Genomic DNA, 21697 nt, shown 5'->3' with positions numbered 1-21697 from the left:
TCCTTAGTGCTTAGGAACCAATTTTCACAAAAAATGTCCTTTGATCAGCATGCATCCACTAATGTAAGTAAGTTCTTCATCAGACGGCTTATATCTAAACGTAAGATGTCCAGGCCCAGGGATGTAATCATGCCACTGTACTTTTCTATCATCAGGCTGCTTATTGAATATAATGCCATTTTTGATATGTACCTGCCTAAGCAAGTATCACAACTGGAATGACCAGAATGCTTTCTCACTATAAAATATCAAGGGCTTAAATCCTACAAATGATGCAGACCATTTAAAAGCCTTGTCCTCCTTGGTATCATGCAGGCTATGAAGAGGCAACTTCTCTCTCTCATATAGAGCCTCAATAGACCTGCCAAACCTATTACACTTTTGCAAGTCCAATGGTAATGTGAACACCTGCTCCAATGATCTCAATCTCTTTTGCAACATAATTGGACATATTGGAGGGGTAGGTATGTGTCACAAAGAATGCTTCTTCTGTGGAACTGTCTTCTGCTACATGTAAAGCAAAGTACTCCTCTTACTCTATTGAAACATAATTATATCAATGGAGTGGAAACTGCAGATGCACTCCTGGTTTAATGCCCATGTCCCTCATTGATAGGAGCAACAAGTAAATGCCCCAGCACCCCCCTTGTTCTGACCACCTCTGGGTAGTTCATATACAAAATAAGGGCTAAAAAACTGCCATGGGAGTTTAAGGCTAGTCTTAAGATCCACACAGATCAGTAACCTAGTAAGTACCTATGAACCTATGTTGCCTCTAGTCAATGTATATACCACCACTTCTTGATTAAAGAGGCACAGGCTTTGTAGGACTAGCCCAGTCTTTAAAAAAGTGATTAAGTAATCAGGCATTTATGAGGTTGTTTACATTCATATAATTTCTGAAAATGGAAATGAAGGGAATATACTTCTAAAATGTTTAAAAGTTTCCTCAGTAGCTGTTATGTATTCACATCAAGGGGTACTTCTAATCCACTCCTGTATCATTTGGCATCACATTAATAATTGTACAAGTTGTATAATATTATGTTACACTTATGTACCTTATTACATTTGAACCAGTGTTTATAAATATTAAAAAGGGCCTTGATGGTTTTGTTATCCAGGACTTGGCTTTCTGTGTCTCAGTCTTGGAGCAGCCACTGTTTCATGTGTAAGGTTCTGTTACATTTGGTCTGAGGACTCGGAGGTGCATACACAGATTGGGCGGGTGGTTCCTGTGTATTTATTTTTATGGTCATATAATATGCCTAATATGTTATGAATAGATTCTGTTTTTTTGTTTTTTTTTATTTTATTTTACACTTTCTTCTTTCATCGGAAATTAAATGGGGTTTTGTGAATTCTGTGAATAGCATTGTATTATGCTGGGAGCATACATAAATAATATCTGGTTGCTTGTGATGTTTTTATCATCATTTTTTGCACAGCTTTTGCTTTACGTAGCATTTGTTTACTTTTGTAATGACTCATGTCATGGTCTTGGTGGAAGTGGTATGTAGCTACTTTGACTTTGGACATGTACTCATACGGCATAGATGATGATGCTTGGTCTTTGACTTGCTTTTGCGAGAGCGTCTTTAAACAACAAGCAGGCCTGAACCTGTTGTTCTTTATGCATCACTGAAGATATATGTAAATGTTTTGTATAACGCCGTATTTGATAATGGATATTTATAATGGATATCTATATACATATTTCCAAAATTTGACTTTACTATCAGCAATGGCTGGCTCTATTATGTTCTAGCTAGGATGTATTGACCTATTGTTTTGGCTTATTATGCTTTGAACTTTATGTTCTTAATAATATTGAACCAAATGGAACACTATGAAGTTGGTGTCTTAATTAGGTAACAAGACTGATAAGAAAAATCATACTTTAAGCTATCTTCCCTCCAAATATGGACATTACTTCCTGAATAATAGTTAATGAGGCTCATTGCTAACAATTACGGAAATTCATGCATTTTGATACTTTGATATAAGTCCATTGATTATAAATTTTAAATTTTAAATGATGGGTATTGTTGCATTAATAAACAATATCATTAGGATGCCTATTCTAAATGGTGTGCTAGGTTGTTGAATGTACAATTGTTATGCATTTTTAAGACTATGATTCTCGAATTGAATTAACTGAACTAATTGGTAAATTGAATAATTGTGGTTAATGCATTACTATAAAAGGTAATGGAAGTCTTTGTAAGATTGTAACCTGATGAAGCGCAATCTTATTTGTTCCTGTTTTATTTCCATTAAATGCGGTTTGAATTACATCGTGGTGGTTTCAAGCAATTTCTTCAGTACACACTTTCTTCACTAGATTAGTCCTACTAGGCCAATGGCCTCTTTTCAGCTAGGACACTAGGGAAACTTTCTCCCTACACTTTATGATAATGGCCAAGGAATCTTTTTAAATCCATCTAAGCTATTGCCAACTCATGCATATGGGCCTTGGTTTAACATCTTGCTAGTTCCACAAGGTAATGGTAAAATGGAAATAAATATTTAAAATGTTCTTCCAGATGAAAATGTATTTTCTCCCAATAAAGGCTGTCACTCTAGTAAACTCACCAGTAGCAGGTAAGCGGATTGTTAAATTAACTTACCTTTTTGGAGATGTCAAGTCTTACACCCTGCAGACCATAACCTGAATTATGTTCTTATAATAGTGCAAGCCTGTCCATGTGCTATGTTAAGCATTCACTTATATTGCCCTCCATTAAGAAACAAACTACAATTTAAGCAGCAAAACTGCTAACCACAAAGAAACCCTAAACCCTAACTCTTATTGAAAACAGCTGTATAGGAGAGGTTTTTTTCTAAGCTGGTGCCTACCATTTTGGATCAATTTCCTGCTGAAGTTAGACAAGAAAGTACATTGGACCTCTTTAAAAGTAAGCTAAACACATCTTGCTATAGGAATCTCTGTGCTTTTTACAAAAAAAGGGCAATAAACTCTTCTGCACTTTACAGTACAATCTACGTTGCAGTACTTTCCAGATACAAATATATGTCTGCTAATTCTGCTGCGACATACCTGTAAATGTTAACTGTAAATATTGTAAATAAGTGCTTGTCAATCTGTGTTGTAATGTGGGGATATACAAGTTGTTATTCAGCCTGTATTGATTCATTTACAGAACAAATATGAACAGTATTACTGTAAACTGTAAGTGATAAATTGTATGTATTGTCAACTGTTTATTCTTTGTAAAAGTGTTTTAACTTTGTATTGTTATCTTGTGGGCCTGGGTCATGGCTGAAAAGGGTATGTTGACCAGTCCCCACAACCAGTTATTAAATTGTAATAAAAAATGAAATACAAAGTTATGGTTGCCTCATCTATAACTATCGTATGCATATATCTTTCATCACTGATATAATTAAATTCCGCTTTCTGTACCTTTATTAATTGTTGTGTAGTTTTTAGGAGATTTTCTGCCTGGCTCTTTGCCGAAAATGGGCCTAGCATATTCTGGCAACTCCAGTAGCTTTAAATAAATTAAATAGTCTGTCATGCCATTTCAGTACTCCTTTTTCCTTAATGGTGTAGAAGGAAACAGTTCAGTATTTGAACTGTAAAGCTGTAAAAGGGAAAAAAACAGAAAAAATTAATATCAAAGTTATTCAATGTGAAACTGATTAGAATTTATATAAAACAAAACACATTGTACCTCAGAAATGAAATATTTTGCTGTTTCTTTCTTTCTGTTTAGCCTGTAGTATGGGAAACCCAGTATTAGAAGACCAACCTATCTGTGAATTTATTTCCTGTGGTGGAGCAGCAACTGAAATTTTAAAATTTGGACCCAAGCAAATACATGGGCTAGACAAGTCTGACAACATTTCCAGAGTGTTATTTCTTGTTATTCCAGGTATGTACCCCCCCCCCCAAAAATGTTAAAAGTGCTTGTCAGCTTTCACATATCCAGACATAACTAATTAAAAGTGTGCCTGATTTCCAGGAAATTAATGAAGTCAAGAGAGTAAAATGCAGAGGGCATGGGTTTATCAAGTGGATGAAGTATTTTGGTTTCTGCTGCATTGTAAGCATGTGTGATGACTGATCAGGGGACTCAGAAAAAAGAGGGGCATATTTGAAATGTTGGTTTACCCAGAACTGTGAGACGGTTTGTAATTACCATTGCTCTCTTGCCTCAAGGATAGATAGCTAGAACAGGTTGGACATTTAGTCAATGTGATGAATATTGCATATGTAGAGGTTAAGGAAGTGACCTAGTTAATAAACAACAATAAAAAAGTCCAGTCTGTGCACATTATATTTTTTTGTTAGGTATTTTAAGATTTTCAGGCCCACTTGCCTTGCCACTAGTGACATACCTATAGATCATTGTGCTTATTCATTCACTTTGAATAACAGCTATATGAAACTTTCTTCATGTTATTTAATGTTCCCCTTCCCCCACTCATAATCCCTGCTTTTACCCCAAAGCAGGTTTGTAGTGCTTTTGTACATATAATGTGTAATTCAACAAAAGAAAACAGTAAAAAATGGTAAAATGAAAACAAAATTTTATCTGATGAAGTATGTTTTATTGTAGATGAAAGTGTTTAATAAACATATATTTTTTTTCATGGCACAGTGGTTTTATTCTTTGTTTTTATGTTGTGTGTACCATGAGCTTTCTTGGGTGCAAGATGCAGAAAGGCTACTTTTTTTGTTTTGTTTTTTGTTTCACAATTTTCTGTAATTTTTTGGCATATATTTTAATTCCTGGCTTGCTTGTCTGGGGGTTGCTAAAACTATGTGATTCTTCTCCATGAAGCAGTAAGCCGTCCATTGGTTACTTACAACTTTTCTCTCCAGCTGGACCTTTGGGACATGGGCCATTTGTCAAAGCTGGGTAAATGGTATTGATGCTTTCCCTTCCATTATACCAGCACGTCAGTTCAGGAGTAAGGTTCTTAAGTCATTTGAAATGTTCAGACTAGGCTAAAGTCATTTTCTTTCTTTGATGACTGTTAGGGACTGTACAGTATAAGCTGTAGGTACATTAGATAAAAATTAAATACATTGTGAACAGATTAGGCTTTTGGTGTGCCTTTATTGGTAATCAAGTGTTGTTACTATCAGGCATGCAAGCCTGCAGTTTAAGGTACATCCATTATGAACAAGTAATGTATTTTTCACAGATTAAACATGAAGGGCACTTTGTATGATTAAGTGATTTTAGTGATTCAGCCTAAAAATACTAAAGAACATCTTGTTACTTGGCTGAATCCGGACAGATTTCACATTGATATGTTTGAGTCTTAGCTCCATTTTGGCCAAGAGACAAGAATCCATGTAAATCGTTCTTTGATCCTGTGATTCTCTGTAGAACTCTGTGGTGGTGAAATTCACTAATTTTGGCATTGCTCCAATCTCACCAATGCTTTAGTGTTTTGTACAAAATTTGCTACATAATCCTACGGTTATTCGTGCTTATTACATTGTTTTTTTTCCTCAAGTTGGAGTAAGTAAACAGATGGTATGAGCCACTGGACCAGGACCTCTCTCTTAGTTCAAAAGATTGTCAGGTCGAAAATTGTATGATTCATACAATTTTGTTTTTATGTACTTGCCCCAGAACTCGGCCTATAAGGCATGTTAGTATAATAATTAATAATTTTAAGTAATTTTGGACTATTTCTAATTAGGCTATACATGTACAATTTTAATGCCAGTTAATATGCAAGGGACATTTAGCCTTGCAGGTGCTGGGTAAATGCACACTGCTTTCTCAGGTAACTGCTAAGATCTGCCACACCCACTGAAAGAATTGATAAGACTGAATTATACTGGAATTAACTGGAAACAACTCAAATGAGATTGGAAAAAAATTCTTTATCTGTTAATCACCCAAACTTGTGCTGAACAGGTTCCAGTCTTTCCTTTATGGGCCAAGTCTTTTTGTACTTTCTCAATAAAGTCTGCAAACACTGTAGTTTGATTAATGTTTTGTTAAATGTTAACAATATCTGAATACTGTCTTCAATAACTGTGCTGTTTAACGATAGTCAGTAGAAATTCTGGAATGCTGGATAACAATAACAGCACTGATAAATATATCCAAAGTTTCTGCATGTATATGCTGATTCTCCTGAATAATATCAACTGAAACAGTCTTTTCCTCCTGAGTAGTATGGATGTTTGACCTGACTTCTGTACTCAGGCTCGCGTATCTGTACTGTAAATACCTTTTTATATAATCAGTCCAAAAGCTAACTTACTGACTTCCCTGACCGTGTCTGAAGTATATCCTAATAATACAAAAACCCTGTAATGTTTTACATGACTCTTTAGCTTTGGTTTCCAAACCTTGTCTTGCATACGCCTTGCAGTCTATTCTTTATCCAGCCTTGCATTGCAAGTACACTTATCTTTCCCTTGAGAAAGGAACATTCTGTATTTCTGCACATCTCATGCTTAGCCAGCAAGATTATCTTTTCCTTTCTAATGAACTGTCTTTCCCTGAAATTGAATGCATACATGAAAACACAGGTCTAACTGTACATTTTCAGGCCTATTCTACCTTAATGTGCTATAGTGAACTCACTAAGAACGCCCTCAGTCTAACACCCACATAAGTTTTATACTGTACAGCTACCGATTGATCACTTTTGCAGTAGTCTTAACTGTATGGGTTACATCCTGTATATAACAGCCAGACAGCCTCAAAAGCTTCAGGCCACACCCAAGCTATCAGTCAGCTCAAGCTGAGCTAATTACAAAACAAGTTTGGATACCAAGCCTTAAGAGTTTTTTGCCACAGACGTATACACTCCTGTGAGTCTTTTGAGGTTTGACAATCGGCTTGTACTGTTCCTTTTCTGGGCATACAAGTTCCCTTTGAGGACAAAATCTTTAAAAAAGTTTTTTTATTTTATAACACTTTCCTGTTAAGGAAAGATATTTGAAAGCTATGAGTTTGTATTTTAATGGACTGCCATGAGATTTTACTGTACTTTTAAATTATAGGTTCATAGGTTGGTACTAGGCTATCGGCTCTAGGGCCTATACAAGCCTAGCCATAACAATTCCCTGGCTATTGCTTCCCACACTATTTACTTCCCTGGGCCCCTGTCTAGCAGGGCGACTGACGTGATCTCCGGGGTGAATTTCCTTTCTCCCATCCAGTTGTCAAGGTTCATTTTGAAGAGAGCCAATGAGGTGCTCTACTTGACATGTATGGGCAGTCTATTCCAGAGTCTGGGGAGTCTCTGGGTCAGGAACCTATCCCTCCAGCATGTTTTGTTTATTGTGATGACAAGGTTTAGATCCCTGGAGCATGTGGCTTTGAGGGTTTGGGATTTCTTTAAATGTAGCATGTCCAACAGCTCTGGGTTTGACATGGCATTGTATGTTAAGTAGAGATCGCTTCTGAATAGACAATATGTGACAGAGTATAGCTGGAATTTTTTAAGGCTGTCAGCGTAGGGCATCTGCTTTAGGCCTGTGATTCTTTTAGTGAGGTATTTCTGCGGCATTTCCAATTGTTGCAGATGTCTTGAGAGGTACATACCAAACAGGGTGTTGTATTCTGTAATGGGTCTAATGAGGGATGAGTATAGTGGGACAATGACCTCCTTTTTTCTGGATGAAAAGCAAAAAATTAGAGCAGTCTTTTTTCCTGTCAGGTTTAAAAGTTGTTTAAATTACTTGAAAACCACTTTTTTCCTATGGAGAAATTGTGTTTATTTTAATTTTGGGATTGACAAAGCATTTTAAAGTGCTTTTTACTGTGTTTTTATGTTAAAAAAGTGACTTTTTAAGTTTTACCAGTGCTTGCTGCTTGTTTTTTCTTGGGATAGAGGTACCATTTTCGGCTTGACCAAAAAAGAAACTGTTTACCCACGGTCGATCCTTCTTTCAGACATAAAAAGAAGTTAAGCAAACAGCCTCTGCTGCTACAGCAGACTAGCAGTTTGCCTCGGCCACAGGTGGGTGACTCTGCTGTGGTCGTTAGTTGTACCTCAGACCAGTCAACTTTTAACCCACATTCTCTACTGTAGCATCTAGTACCACTGTGGACTGGGGATTACCACATCCTCTGCAGCTGTTGGGGTCCCATCAGTGGGCAAGGGAGAGCCACTGTTGTCAATCCTGGGAGAGGGAACACGGAAGGCTTCCCTGTTTTGCCAGAATGTTGTCACCCTTGGGAAGCTACCTTTGCCATGAATAACACTGCTGGGCCCCATTTTTTTCTGTCAGAAAGAAACAGAAAACTAAATATACATCTGCTCCTCCTCAGATTTCCTCAGACAGGAATAGTTTACTGGGTCTGTCTCAGGGATTAATTCAGGCTGTTGATCATTCTTAGAAAAGTAGTGTCTGGTAAAAGAAAGAGGGCTACCTCTTTTCTTGAAGAGATTCAAGATTCTGAGTCTGGACGGGAAGATTAATTGACAGATACAGGGATTTCTCCTCAGATTTCTGGATCAAATTCAGAGGAGAGCTCATCCATGTTGGGGTTTCTCTTTCTCTGAGACTATTTCCAGAATTTGCCAGTGTTTTTCAGTGGGAGAACACTGAGGTTTCTCAGACCTATAGAAAAATACTATGAGCTTTTACAGAGGGAACTTTCAGAGCCTTCACCCATTCCTTCAGTTCTGTGAGATTTGGTGTGTGTGTGTGTGTGTGTGTGTGTGTGTGTGTGTGTGTGTGTGTGTGTGTGTGTGTGTGTGTGTGTGTGTGTGTGTTTCACTGTCTGCAATTTTCTGGTAGTCAGACAGCTGCTCTCCTAAAAACACAGATAGAATGTATAAAATTCCTCAGTCTTTTAAGTTTTTGCACTCTCTTCCCAAACCTAACCCAGCAGCTATAGCTTTAGTTAATCTTATTGCTGCTAAACATTTTATTAATTCCAGTTCTACTCTTTCTGGTAAGGATGGAAAGATTATACTGATGATATGGTGAAAAGTGCATGCGTCTACAACTTTGATTTTTCAGAATTTTGAATGGTCAGGCTCATATGTTAAAGTTTGTTCTGACTAGTTGTGAATGTATGAGGAATGTTTTGTCTGTAGTTTCCTCTTGAGAAGAAAAATCTGATTTAAATTAGTTACTTCTGTTGTACAAGTCACTACTCATTGTTTACAGTGTATGGATGATTCAGTTGAAACTTCTTCCAGGGTTACGACCACTGATATGTTTTGAGGAGGTTTGCCTGGCTTGGTTTTCAGATACTCCCAGATAATGTTATAAATCAGATTTTAAATTCTCCTCTGGATACTGATTTAATTTTTAGCCCTTCTGCTGCAGAGATGATCAGAAAGTGTGATGAGAAGGGTAAGCTGATACAGGGAATCTCCAAGATTTTTCAGTCCTTCTTTTCCAAAATTTCTAAGGGATTCTCTAACCCGTCATTCTGTTTTGGCATGCATGCATGCATAAATAAATAAACAAACAAACAGTCTCAACAAGATGCCAGTAAACAAGACATTTAAAAAGAAACAGCAAGGAGGTTTTAAAAAACAATTCTGGAATCTCCCAAAACCGTGGAAAGTCCATTAAGTCAGAACTGTTTAAGGGACCTTCTTCTAACCATCCCACTCTGGCATCCCAATTTCCCTTCTAGAAAGTCTCAATCTCCACTTTTCTCTTTGGCAACATACAGTTTCAAACGGGTCTATATCAGTTCATCGAAACGTCTGAAGTTTGAACGCCATATGTTTGAACTTCAAACCACGAACTGCAAAAACATCGAAGTCTTAAAACAGCGATTTTTTTTCCCAGGGAAAAAAATCGCTGTTCCAAGAAACACACACGTAACACAAACGCACCAAAACAACATCAATCCACACACATACACTTAAAATCCTACATCTAACCCTACACTAAACTGTACATACACTACTACCTATCCACTTACCTTAACCCTAACCCTAAGGTCCGTCACTATCGCACGCTCACCTGACCCGCGCTCTAACCCTAACTCACATATCCCGCCCTAACCCTAACGTCTTTCACTATCGCACACCCACCTCACCCGCGCCCTAACTCCAACTCACCTAACCCGCACCCTAACACTAACATCCACACAATCGCACACTTACCTGATCCCAACCCATAATTTCCCACCACAGTCCTGATACTCGTGAAGCCACAGAAATGGCCCACCGAATTGTTTCCCTGGGAAAGAATTTGGTGGGTCACAGATTTGCGATTACCAGTGTTCAAACTTTACAGTTCGAACATCTGGTATTCGATATACAGCCGTTTCGACAGACTGATATAAACCCGTTTCAAACAAATGGGTTTTGAAGATCATTCATCAAGGCTACAGATGGCATTGTGAATAAATTCCTTCTTTCCAGGGGGTAATCCCTCATCCACCAGACCTGACTCTTATTTCCACCTGTCCTTAATCACATGCTGTCCCAGGGTGTGATAGAACTAGTTCCTCTTTCCCATTTGGGGAAAAGGTTTTATTCAAGGATGTTTTAGTGCCAAAGAAAGAAAATGCTTGGAAACCACTTCTGGATCTTTCTTTCTTTTCTAAACCTATTTGTGATTGTGCCCAAATTCAAAATTATGTCACTTTACAACTTGTTACCTCTACTTTCTTGCTTAATTTTCCTGGTAACACTATATTTAAAAGATAGTTATTATCACATCCCTGTTCATCCTGACTTCAGACGTTTCTTAAAGTTTGTTTGTCTTGATGACACTATTAGTTCTCTGCCTTCCCCTTTGGACTGTCTAGTTCACCAATAGTGGTCTCAAAGTGTCTAGCTCTAGTTATAGTCCATTGCAGGCTACAGGATTTCCACATTTTTCCATATTTATATGACTTGCTTATCTTTGCTAAATGCTTTTCAAAGTGTCAGGAATCTTTTACTTGGGTGAGAGATCTCTTACAGAAAATGGGATTCTAGGAGAACATTAAAAAGTCTTTTTTGACTCCTTCACACAGACCTGTGTTCTTGGGGTGTCAGCTTGACACCAAATTTCAGTGGGCTTTTCTTCCACAGGAGAAAAAGAGATCTTTATGTAGATGGAAGATGGATGCTTTTTCTTTTTCTTGGACAAGGAGGTACTGCTATGCTTTTCCACCCTTTACACTGATATCCAGGGTACTTCGAGATTCAGAAGGAATCCCAGAAGATTATTGTGGTGGCTCCTTTCAAGCCTACACAACCGTGGTTCTTCCTTTTTTTGGAAATGGTGAGGGGCAATTACTACAAGATTCCTCACAGGGTGGATCTACTCACACAAGAAAAGAGGTGTTTGATGCATCCCATTGCCAATCAGCTTCAATTGACTGCCTGGATGATAGTGTCTTAATTCCATTTATACCTCTTTACTGAGGACTTGTAGCAGGTACTAATGGAGGCAAGAAGGCCTGCTACTAGAAAATCATTTATTAGTAAATGGAAGAGGTTTTCTAGTTGGTACCAACAACATAACCAGCATCTATTCTGGGCTAGTTGTTCTCTGTTTTTAGAACATTTGTGTGATTTACTATCCTATAACATTTCTTATTACTCCATCAAGGTTAATTTATCAGCCATAGTCCAGGGATCCTCCTCTTTCTATGCATTCTTATGTCTAAATGTTTTTAAAAGGGGTTTTACATAAGAGGCCTCTAAGAAAAACTGTGTCCCTTCCTTCGGATCTTAATTTTGTGTTAGAGAAAGCTAACACTTGTACCAGCTAACCTGACTCACTTGAGGTTCTTAACATGGAAAACAATACTGATAGCTCTGACTTGTACAAGAAGATTATCTGAGTTGCAAGCACTTGTGGTGAGTCAATCCTATCTAATTTTCCACAGAGACAATGCTTCTTTGAGAACTAATATTTCTTTTATGCCTAAAGAGGTATCTGAATTTACATTAAGCCAAACTATCCATCTCACCGTTTTCTTTCCTGAATCTAAAGGTGATGGAAAAAGGGTCTATATTATAACATCTAAGTTGCAAAACTTCGAATGTTATAATATTGAACCCACTACATCGAAGGATGAAAATAACGAAGCCCCGGAACATCGAATTCTTACCGAGGGCAAGATTTCAGTGGGCCGTTCCATGGCTTCGCTATTTCCTCCACTGTGGTACGATAATTGTGGACCTTAGGGTTAGGGTGCAGGTTAAGGTAAGTGGATAAATAAGAATGTATGTATAGTTTTAGTGTAGGGTTAGAACTAGGGTTTTGTTAAGTGTATGTGTGTGTTTTAATTAGTTTGTTTGTGTATAGTTCCGTAGGGTAAGTGTGCAATACTTACAGACCTTAGGGTTAGGGTGCAGGTTACGGTTAGTGGATAGATAGGAATGTATGTACGGTTTATTGTAGGGTTAGAAGTAGGGTTTTGTTAAGTGTATGTGTGTGGTTTATTTATTTTGGTGTGCTTGTGTTGTGTGTATGTTTCTCGGAACAGCAAATTTTTTCCCTGGGAAAAAATTTGCTATTCTGAGTGTTCGATGTTATCATATTTTGAAATTCCAAGTTCGAGCTTATGGTGTTCGATATTTTGGAATTTCAAATTTATGGTATAGACCTTGGAAAAAGGATACTCCATACATTGGATGTCCACACAGAATTGGGTTCTATCTTGACAGAACTAATTTTTTTTAAATCTTTGAATCAATTGTTCATTTCTTCTGAAGGTAAGAAGGGACAACCTGTGTCAGAACAGACCATTTCCAAATCATTGTCCAGGGAAGTAAATACTGTGGAAAGAAATAGCCAGGGAATTGTTGTCTAGGCCCTAGGGCCAATAGCCTAGGACCAACCTATAAGACTGTTACATTTTGTTATACTCACCACAACAAAACTGTTCCAGGCAGAGTCAAGGCACACTCTGCCAGGATTTTGGCTTCATCTGTAGCTTTCTTGGAATTGGTTGGATTCAAGTAGTATACTAGAAGCTGCAACTTGGTCCTGTGTAATTACTTCTCTAAAACACTATAAGCTTGATTCCTGTTCTAGGTCTAAATCAGGCTTTGCTTGGAACATTCTCCAGGGGCTCCTGGACTCTTCTCCTTCCACTTCCCAAATGTAGTAAGCTAGGATAATCTACCCATATAGCTAAGGCTACTGTGGCAGTCATCAGTATGATGAACATGTACAGTTGTGTAAGTAAACTTACCATAACATTAGATGTTCGAATGATCCCTGCCACAGTAGCCTCTCTCCTTCCCTCCAGCTGTGTTGTCTTTTGGTGGGTTGTTTATGCCAGGATGTGGAGATTTTTTTTTTCTTATTCCTGCCATTGTCATTTCAGGGCTCACTCTCCCTGCCTGTGTTGGCATGAAAACTCTGAAGGCTTTGGCACCAAAACCTGTCTTTTTAGTGCAACTCAAGCTGACTGGTTTGGGTGCATGGAAGGTGCCCTGAAGCTTTGGAAGCTACCTGGCTGTCATATCCTTGGTAGGATATAACCCATATAGCTACGACTTTAGAATCAATACTTTCCTTTCCTTCAGTAGCTATTATACAACTTTTATATGCCATTTCATACACTTCTTTAAAAATATTACATGTTTACTAAAAAGGCAAGTATAATACAACTTGTTTTGTTTTTATCTCTTAAATAATTGTTTACATTTTCTTCACTCATTACATTTTTTTTGTGGCTTAGTTCACTTCTCCTGTACTTTCCTTCTAAAAAGAGTTGTTACATTTTCTCCAGCTTATTGCAGTTTTTCATGCCATCATTAATATTTCATAATTTAATTTAAGTAAGCAATTCTGTGATATTTACATGACTGTATGGATTTACTCCTTTTTGATTGTTTTGTTTGCTCTTAAAAATGTACAATTTGTCAGTTTGCAGTGATGAATTCAAATGGAAAGGATAACCTAGGAAAATATTATTTAACCAAGACCTTAGAAAACAAAGAACATGTTTGAATAGACTATTTTTTTTTCAGTTCTTGAAATTCCTACTAAACTTTGTGTATATTTTGTGAATGCTTGTTTTTGGGGAGGGAGTATACATACTTAAGGGTTTTTATTTTTTAACTGGTTGAAACTATATAAGGTTGAGAACTGAATAATTGCAAAAGGAAGAACTATAATGGAATTATCTTGGATTTAATTTATAATTAAGGACAAAGGCAACAGCATTTATCCTATTCAGGATAATAGGAATGTCCGCAGAGTGGGCTGAAAATATGTATTAGCATCATCAGCAAGTACGGTAATGTAATTGGAAGATTATGAACTGATATAAATATAACACAATGGTTATTTATATAAGTTAAATCAGATATCCCTACCTGGTTTTCCCACCCTGTCACTCTTTCTTTTTTTACAAGACTTTGTTCAGATTTACCCTGTTAATAAATACAAAGTAATCAGGTAGAGAAATTAAAACAAAGTAATTTAGTGAAATTATTTCATTCCAGAGGACAGATAAGTTTTTGAGCAAGTAGTTTAAACAAAACAGAATGTAGTTTGTTAAATGTTTTAGAAGCAATGATGGAAAAAGCAAAACTAACTAAATAAATAAATTTGTAGGCAACCTAAAAATTAACAAAGATTGCAGGGTTAAGCGACTGGGAACTGTAAAGTGCTGGAAGAAAAAAAAACTTACAGCATCAAAAAGTCTATTACACTAACTCTAGCAACTATCCCTGAAAATATCCAGTATTTCAGCTGTAATTCCTTTTAACTGTGCTTGGTGAACCCACTCAAGTGACCGGAAACTGTAAAGTGCTGGAAGAAAGAAACTTACAGCATCAAAAAAATCATTGTAGGTTACAGTTGAGACTCTGATTATTTAACTGGCTTGTTATTAGGGTATGTGGAGAGCACACCACTAGGGACGATTTCAAGCAGTTTCTGTTTTATTTACCCTCCCCCCCAAAAAATCTGATAAATAAGCTCTAAGTATGTTTGTCTCCCCTTAGTTGTTGTTGGGTAAAATTGTAAGCTTAATTACTTATTGCTGTAGTTTTTCTCCTTATAGCTATTGCTAGTGTGTAATACTAAGAAAAACAAAATTACCCTTTAGCTGCTTTGTGATTACTGCAGTCCGTTACAGTTTCCCCAGAGTTTTGTTTACAAATAAGTAAAATTTACTTGCTTTAAAAGTAAAAATCACCAAGGGACTACAGTTCCTTTAATTTCAAACCTACCTTCAACCGAGAATATTTTGTTGATTGCTCTTTTCTGGTCATAAGCACACTGGCTCTGTTTTTCCCTGTAGGAACCAGTTCCCACTTGACTAAGGAGGTAATCTTTTCTCCCTTCCCCTGAGGTACCCAGTTACTTAATTTAAACCTGCTGAAGATCGGACACCATTTTTAAAAAATAACTCCGATACTGCTCTTCTCTTCACTGGTCCTGTGTGCTCTCCATGCAAGCATCCTTGCTATTTTCTAAATGCACCTTAAATTGTATGCTACTGAAATGCAGGGCTTAAAATATTAATAGCATTTAACATTTGCTGTTCTTTCATATTTGAATTTTTGTTGATATAAGGGGTAATGATGCATAATTGTGTTTATTGACTCTATACCAGCTGTTATCATGCTTATTAACGTCCTTCTCGGAAATGCTGATGTTATAACTTTCAATACTACTAAAACAACTATGCAGTAGTTTTAGTAATTATCTCTAAGGCTAAGTTTTACATTTATAATGTACAGGTCCCTCTACAAAACTTACCAAGGTTTTACTTGTTTAATGATTGTAGTGGTCGTCACATGATTATTTTAAGAAAATTGGAAATTGGAATGCTATCAGCATCCTATGGGACTGAGTGATAGCTTTTAATTGTTTAAATTATCTTTATTTTTCTGCAGTGTTTTTCTCTTTGATAGTTCCTTTTAAGTAATACTGACAGCATTTCCATAAGTATATTGTATTGTAGCATAGTTCCCATAAGAATTGCATACAATATTTAAGCTTCCTAATTGTATCTGTATGTATATCTCTCTATTTTACTGCAAGTCTTGGTTGTTCCTTTTACTTAAATACTTTTAAGAGTTTCAAAAGTATGATGTATTATGCCATAGCTGCCACAAGAGGTGATTGGAGTAAGTGAGGAGAGGTTTTTGTTTAAGTAGAACTTTACTAGTGTATCAGCAAACATATTCATTCTATATCTTTTCTTTACAGTGCACTAACTCTAGCAACTATCCCTGAAAATGTCCAGTATTTCGGCTGTAAATTCATTTAACTGTGCATGGTGAACTCACTCAAGTGACCAGGAACTATAAAGTGCTGGAAGAAAGAAACTTGCAGCATCCAAAAATCAATGTAGCTTATGGTCGAGACTCTGATTAATTAACTGGCTTGTTATTAGGGTATTTGGAGAGCACACCACCAGGAACAATATCAAGCAGTTTCTGTTACATTTACCCCCCCCCCCATCTGATAAATAAGCTGGAAGTGTATTTCTCTGCCCTTAGTTGTTGTTGGGTAAATAGTAAGCTTTAATTGCCTATAGATGTAGTTTTTCTACTTATAGCTGTTGCTAGTGTATAATGCTAAGAAAAACAAAATTACTCTATAGCTGTTTTGTAATTACTGCAGTCCTATATGATTTCTTCAGAGTGTTCTTTACAAATAAGTAAAATCTACTTGCTTTGCTTTAATAATAAAAATCACTAAGGGATTACAGTTCTTTTAACTTCCTACCTACCTTCAATGAAGACCATTTTGTTGATTGTTTTTTTCTGGTCACAAGCAAACTAACTGGCTCTACCCACTCAGTTCACCCTCACTTCGCTTGGGCTCTCTCTGCTTCCCTAGCCTACCCCCATTTCCCACCCACCCCACTATGCCTAAATTTATTCCCAAATAGCCACTCCTATGAAGTAAAGCAATCCTATCACTCCTAAGATAAATCCAAATTTATATCATTCCAGTTATCCAATTAAACAGTATCATACTGCTTTCGTATATCACATTCCACTTGCTTAACTACCTACTACTTTACATCTTTTAGTGTAATAAGTTATAACCAAACAATAGTTCTAAATCCCCCACATATCAAAAATCAGTTACAACTAACAATTACTCCTACACACCCATAACATTATTACTTTAACTTAGACATGTCTGAAACAATAGTAAGCAATATGATATCTTATACCCCTTAATCCTGCTATTTCTGTCTTTTACAGCTCATATAAACTCTTACCATACAGAACTTAACAGCACATAATCTACGTACACTACCCAGACCCATTACAGTTAAAACATACAAGTTTAATAATTGCACCAACTGTCTGTAATCCCACAAACATAATCCATGCACCATTTACCTTACTCACACAACAATCTTACCATAAAGTTACACAGAAATAAGATAAGTTTATATCAGAATACTTAAAATGTATAGTTCACATTGCATCACAGCTCGTACTTAATGGGGGCATTCACCCCGACCCTGGCCCCCAAACAAATCCAAACCATCTAGATCTTCACATCCCAACCCATCTCCAACAATTATTAACTCTCCTCAGAAAAGGTACAGACTTACTACTACTTAATATAAATCTCAGGAGCATTATGAACAAAATTCAAGAAGTGCATGCCACCCTTGTTTTATATACTCCTTATAACAGAAACCTGACTGAAACCAGACATCTCCAACAAAGAAATACTTCTCCCCAAGATGCAACATACATAGGCTAGGTAGACAACAGAAAAGAGGTGGCAGTATCACCTTTCTATACAAAACAATCTGAATTTAGAAACTCTAGACCTAACCATCCCAAATTTTAACAACATTGAAATACAGTTTACTAAACTAATAATTAATCCAAAGAATCATCTGAACATAGTAGGAGACAATCATCTGAACATAGTAGGAGACTACATTCCAAGTGGGAGCAATCTGACTACTCTAGAACACATCCTAAATTGGACAGCAACATCCCTTCCTCAGGAAACAATTATAATGGGTGACTTTAATGTTGACTGGCTCTCCTGCAACTCTCAAAATCCATCTGACCCATTATTCTATACAGTTTCTCACAAACAATCCAAACATGTACTAGAATTGACAGAACATCAAATAAACATTCAGTCCTAGACTGGATCCTTACAAACAGGCCATAGTTATCCCTACACTCTGTATGTCTGTGACTATATTCCAACTTACATTCTCCAACACCAAATAAATCCACATAAACTTATCATCTACCACCAAATCTGAGATAAAAGATTTATCCCCAAGACTTCGTAATTAGTTTAAAAAATGCAACTGGGCAGCACTCAGAGATCTCCCTTTAGATACTGCAGTTAAATACTTTAACTCACCCTTTCTCATTTCCTAAACATCTTGCCCCCCCCCCTAGAAAAATAAGGATAAAATCCAATTATGCCCCCAGCTAACTAAAGAATCAAGATCTCTGTAAAAACTAGAGATAACGCCTGGGAGACATGGCTCAATGACAAAACTACAGCTAACAAACAAACATATCTAGAACTATGAAATAAAGCTAAAAAAACATATTTGACAGGGCAAAATAAATTACTATAGCAATGTCCAATTAAAGAACTCCACAGAAATTCTGGGCTGCCATAAAAAAAATCCTACAGCTAGGACAAACTAGTACTCCCTCCCCAGCACTCACCGATACTAAAGACAACATAGCCTCACATTTTAACAGATATTTAACTAAATCCGTACTAACTGTCACAAACAGTAAATGTTTTTCCCCTACCCAGACTCACATAGTGCACACTAGATCCCAATAACTTCTCTTTCCAACCTGTCCCAATAAACACCATAGTTACATATATATCTCAAAAGGCTTAAACCTACAACACTTGCTGCAGACAGTCTACCTGCTGTATATCTAAAAATTTCTGCAGAAGCAATAGCCTATCCATTATCCATATTAATAAGTCAATCCATCTCAAAACAAGTCCCTAAAATTTGGAAAGTATCACATAATCATCCCAGTACATAAAGGTGGAAACTTAACAGAATTATCAAATTACCAGCCAATAGCTATGCTATCACCCTTATCAAAAATACTTGAGAGGTGCATCCATTCACAAATCTTGAACTATCTAATAACCTGCAATCTTTTATCTAACGCTAATAAATCTAATAAAAAATTGCTGTTAAAAAAAAGAAAAAAAAACTTTAAAACATTACATAAATTGGGGGGCTTCGCCCCACACAACCCCAACATGGGGGCTGTGCCCCCCCACACACACCCTTACTTGAATATACCAACTCCGAGATCGCACTACAGTGACGAAAATGTCAAAATAATGAAAGCGGACAAGCGATTTCTTTCCCAGGGAAAGAATTCGCTTATATGCTGTTTCGTGCTTTCAAGTTCGATCAAGATGCATTCGAAAGAATGCATCTTTGATCATATAATAGGGAACCATTTAAATAATATGGTAGATGATTGAAGTGGTGGAAAAAGGGGTTGTGGATGGATGTAAATAAATGCAGTTAACAGTAGTCAGGTAATGGTATATACTGGAAGATAGTGAGGAAATACCTGCATGATACGATAGTGAATCATGAAACTGAGTATGTAGTTTGTCTTTGTGTAAAAGGAAGGCTTTTTGTGGGCATGGGAGATGTGATTCATTACAGTCTTAAGGGGGAAGCTCTTTGTCATGTATGAGTTCAAGTAGAAATTGTTATTGTGCTTCAATCAGAGGTGTGCCCTTATACCTTGCAAGTAATGCCTGGGAAGGAAGGAAGGATGTTTCCAATTGCCTAGGCAGGATGCTGTAGAGAAGCTATGTACGTTTGTGTCTGGAATGGGATACCTTGGGTAAGAACAGGTTCATTTGGGCCTGCAACAAATTCATTTTAGGTAGACCAGAATTTGACTTTATAGTTAGACTTCTTTTACTTGAACAGTGGAGGAACCCTTGCATGGACATGTTCCTTTTGTGGGTTGAAAATGTTTCTCAGCTTGCGTTTGCACTGCTGCATTCCTTGAGGAGTTTTAGTGTGAGAATTTAGTACTGCTGTGAGTTTTACTGAAATGTATTGTATTGTACGAGCCAGAGGTGCACTTTTTGGGGGTTCCCCCTTTCTTCTTTATGTTTCTGCCATGGTGCTGATATATATAATTTTGGGGGATGGGGGGCTTGTCCCCCTGCTGAAAAGTTTTTGTGTGTGTTTTTAGGGTTTTTTGGCTCACTGTTTTCGCTATATGTTTGCGGTGAACAGTGAGTCAAAGAATCATTGCTTACGTTCACACAGGGAAACCTTTTTTCATAGGTTCACAGGTTCATAGGTAAGTACTAGGCTATCTGCCCAGGGGCATTCATAAGCCTAGCCAGAATGTGTTGGCTTTCGCCACCCCCTTAGATTAGTTCCCTGTGCCTCTGTCCAGCAGAGCCATTAGTTCCCTGCGCCACTGTCCAGCAGAGCCAGTGCAGTGATCCCCTGGGTAAATTTTCTGTTTCCCATCCACCCGTCAAGGTTTCTCTTGAACAGTGTTAGTGAGGGGCTCTGCCTGATGTATATTGGAATCCTGTTCCAAAGCATGGGGAGTCTCTGGGATAGGAGTCTATCTCTCCAGCATGTCCTATTTATCGCTGTGGTGAGGTTTATATTTCTAGAACATGTGGCTCTCTGAGATTTGTTTTTTTTTAGGTGGAGCATGTCCATCAATTCTGGGTTGGAATTGGCCTTTATGTCAGGCAGAGATCACCTCTGAGTAAGCAGTATGCAACCGAGTACAGCTGGAGTTTCTTGAGTCGGGCTGCATAGGGCATCTGTCTGAGGCCAGTAATCCTCTTGGTGAGGTAGTTTTGTGGCCTTTCCAGCTGTTGCAGGTGTCTTGTAAGGTACATCCCAAATGGGGCGTTGTATTCTATGATGGGTCTAATGGGTGATGAGTAGAGAGGCACAATAACCTCTTTTGTTCTAGATGCGAACCCTTTTGTGATTAGGTGGGCCACATAGAAGGATTTTCTAACCATCTTGGCAATATGATTATCAAAGGAGAGATTACTATCTACTTGGGTCCCCAGATCCCTTACTACATTTTCTGTATTTAGGGGACTACCACCTATGTGGTAGTTCGCAGGTACTTTGTTTTGTCAAAAGGGGATGACTATGCACTTTTTGGCATTTAGCTTGAGGCCATGATTTTGACACCAGGTATCCGTCTCAGTGAGACCCATCTAGAGGGTGTCTGTATCAGAGAATCAATTATGGCCCCTAGTTTGCAGTCGTCTGCGAACTTGGTCAGCCATAGTCCTCCTATGCTTGCCTGTACCTCTGAGAAGTATATACCGAACAGGAGGGGTCCTAGGACTGAGCCCTGGGGGACGCCACTTGTAACCAGTTTATAGTCGGATGTAGAGCCTGCAACTCTCACCATGTGGGTTCTATCCATGAGCCAGTTGGCAACCCATCTCATGACGTAGGGGTTTATGTTCAAGCTGGTGAGCTTGTCTATAATACTAGAATGGGGAATGGTGTCAAAAGCCTTTGCGATGTCCAGGTAGGCTGTGTGGACCTCCTTTCCCTCATCTAATGCCTTGGTAACTGTCTCAAAGAAGTCCACCAGGTTTAAGAGGCATGATCTGCCCTTAACAAAACCAAACTGGGTAGGGTCCAAGGTTTGGAGGTTCCTAATGTCTCTGTTAATGAGTTCCATGATGATGCGTTCCATAGCCTTGCAGAGCAGGCTAGTCAGGCTTATAGGGCGATAGTTCCTGGGGTCCGTTGTGGCTCCACCTTTGTGGAGCGGGATAACTGTTGCTGTGCGCCACTCT

At 37.7% G+C, this 21697-nt stretch overlaps 1 protein-coding gene across 1 annotated transcript in view; it reads left to right on the top strand.

The window, feature by feature from the left end:
- The window catches only part of LDAH (lipid droplet associated hydrolase), a 1619373-nt gene that overhangs the window by 128088 nt on the left and 1469588 nt on the right, over window positions 1-21697 (top strand). Inside the window, exon 3 of the mRNA XM_044062623.1 lies at window positions 3741-3899. Coding sequence (XP_043918558.1) covers window positions 3741-3899 — 159 coding nt within the window. The remainder of the gene's footprint in view (window positions 1-3740; window positions 3900-21697) is intronic.

The sequence above is a fragment of the Protopterus annectens genome, chromosome 2.part1 (genome assembly GCF_019279795.1).
Source record: "Protopterus annectens isolate FY-2018-M chromosome 2.part1, PAN1.0, whole genome shotgun sequence".
In the NCBI taxonomy this organism is placed as follows: domain Eukaryota; kingdom Metazoa; phylum Chordata; order Ceratodontiformes; family Protopteridae; genus Protopterus; species Protopterus annectens.
Note: the sequence above shows the minus strand (reverse complement) of the source record. Positions and strands in the feature narration are given on the sequence as shown.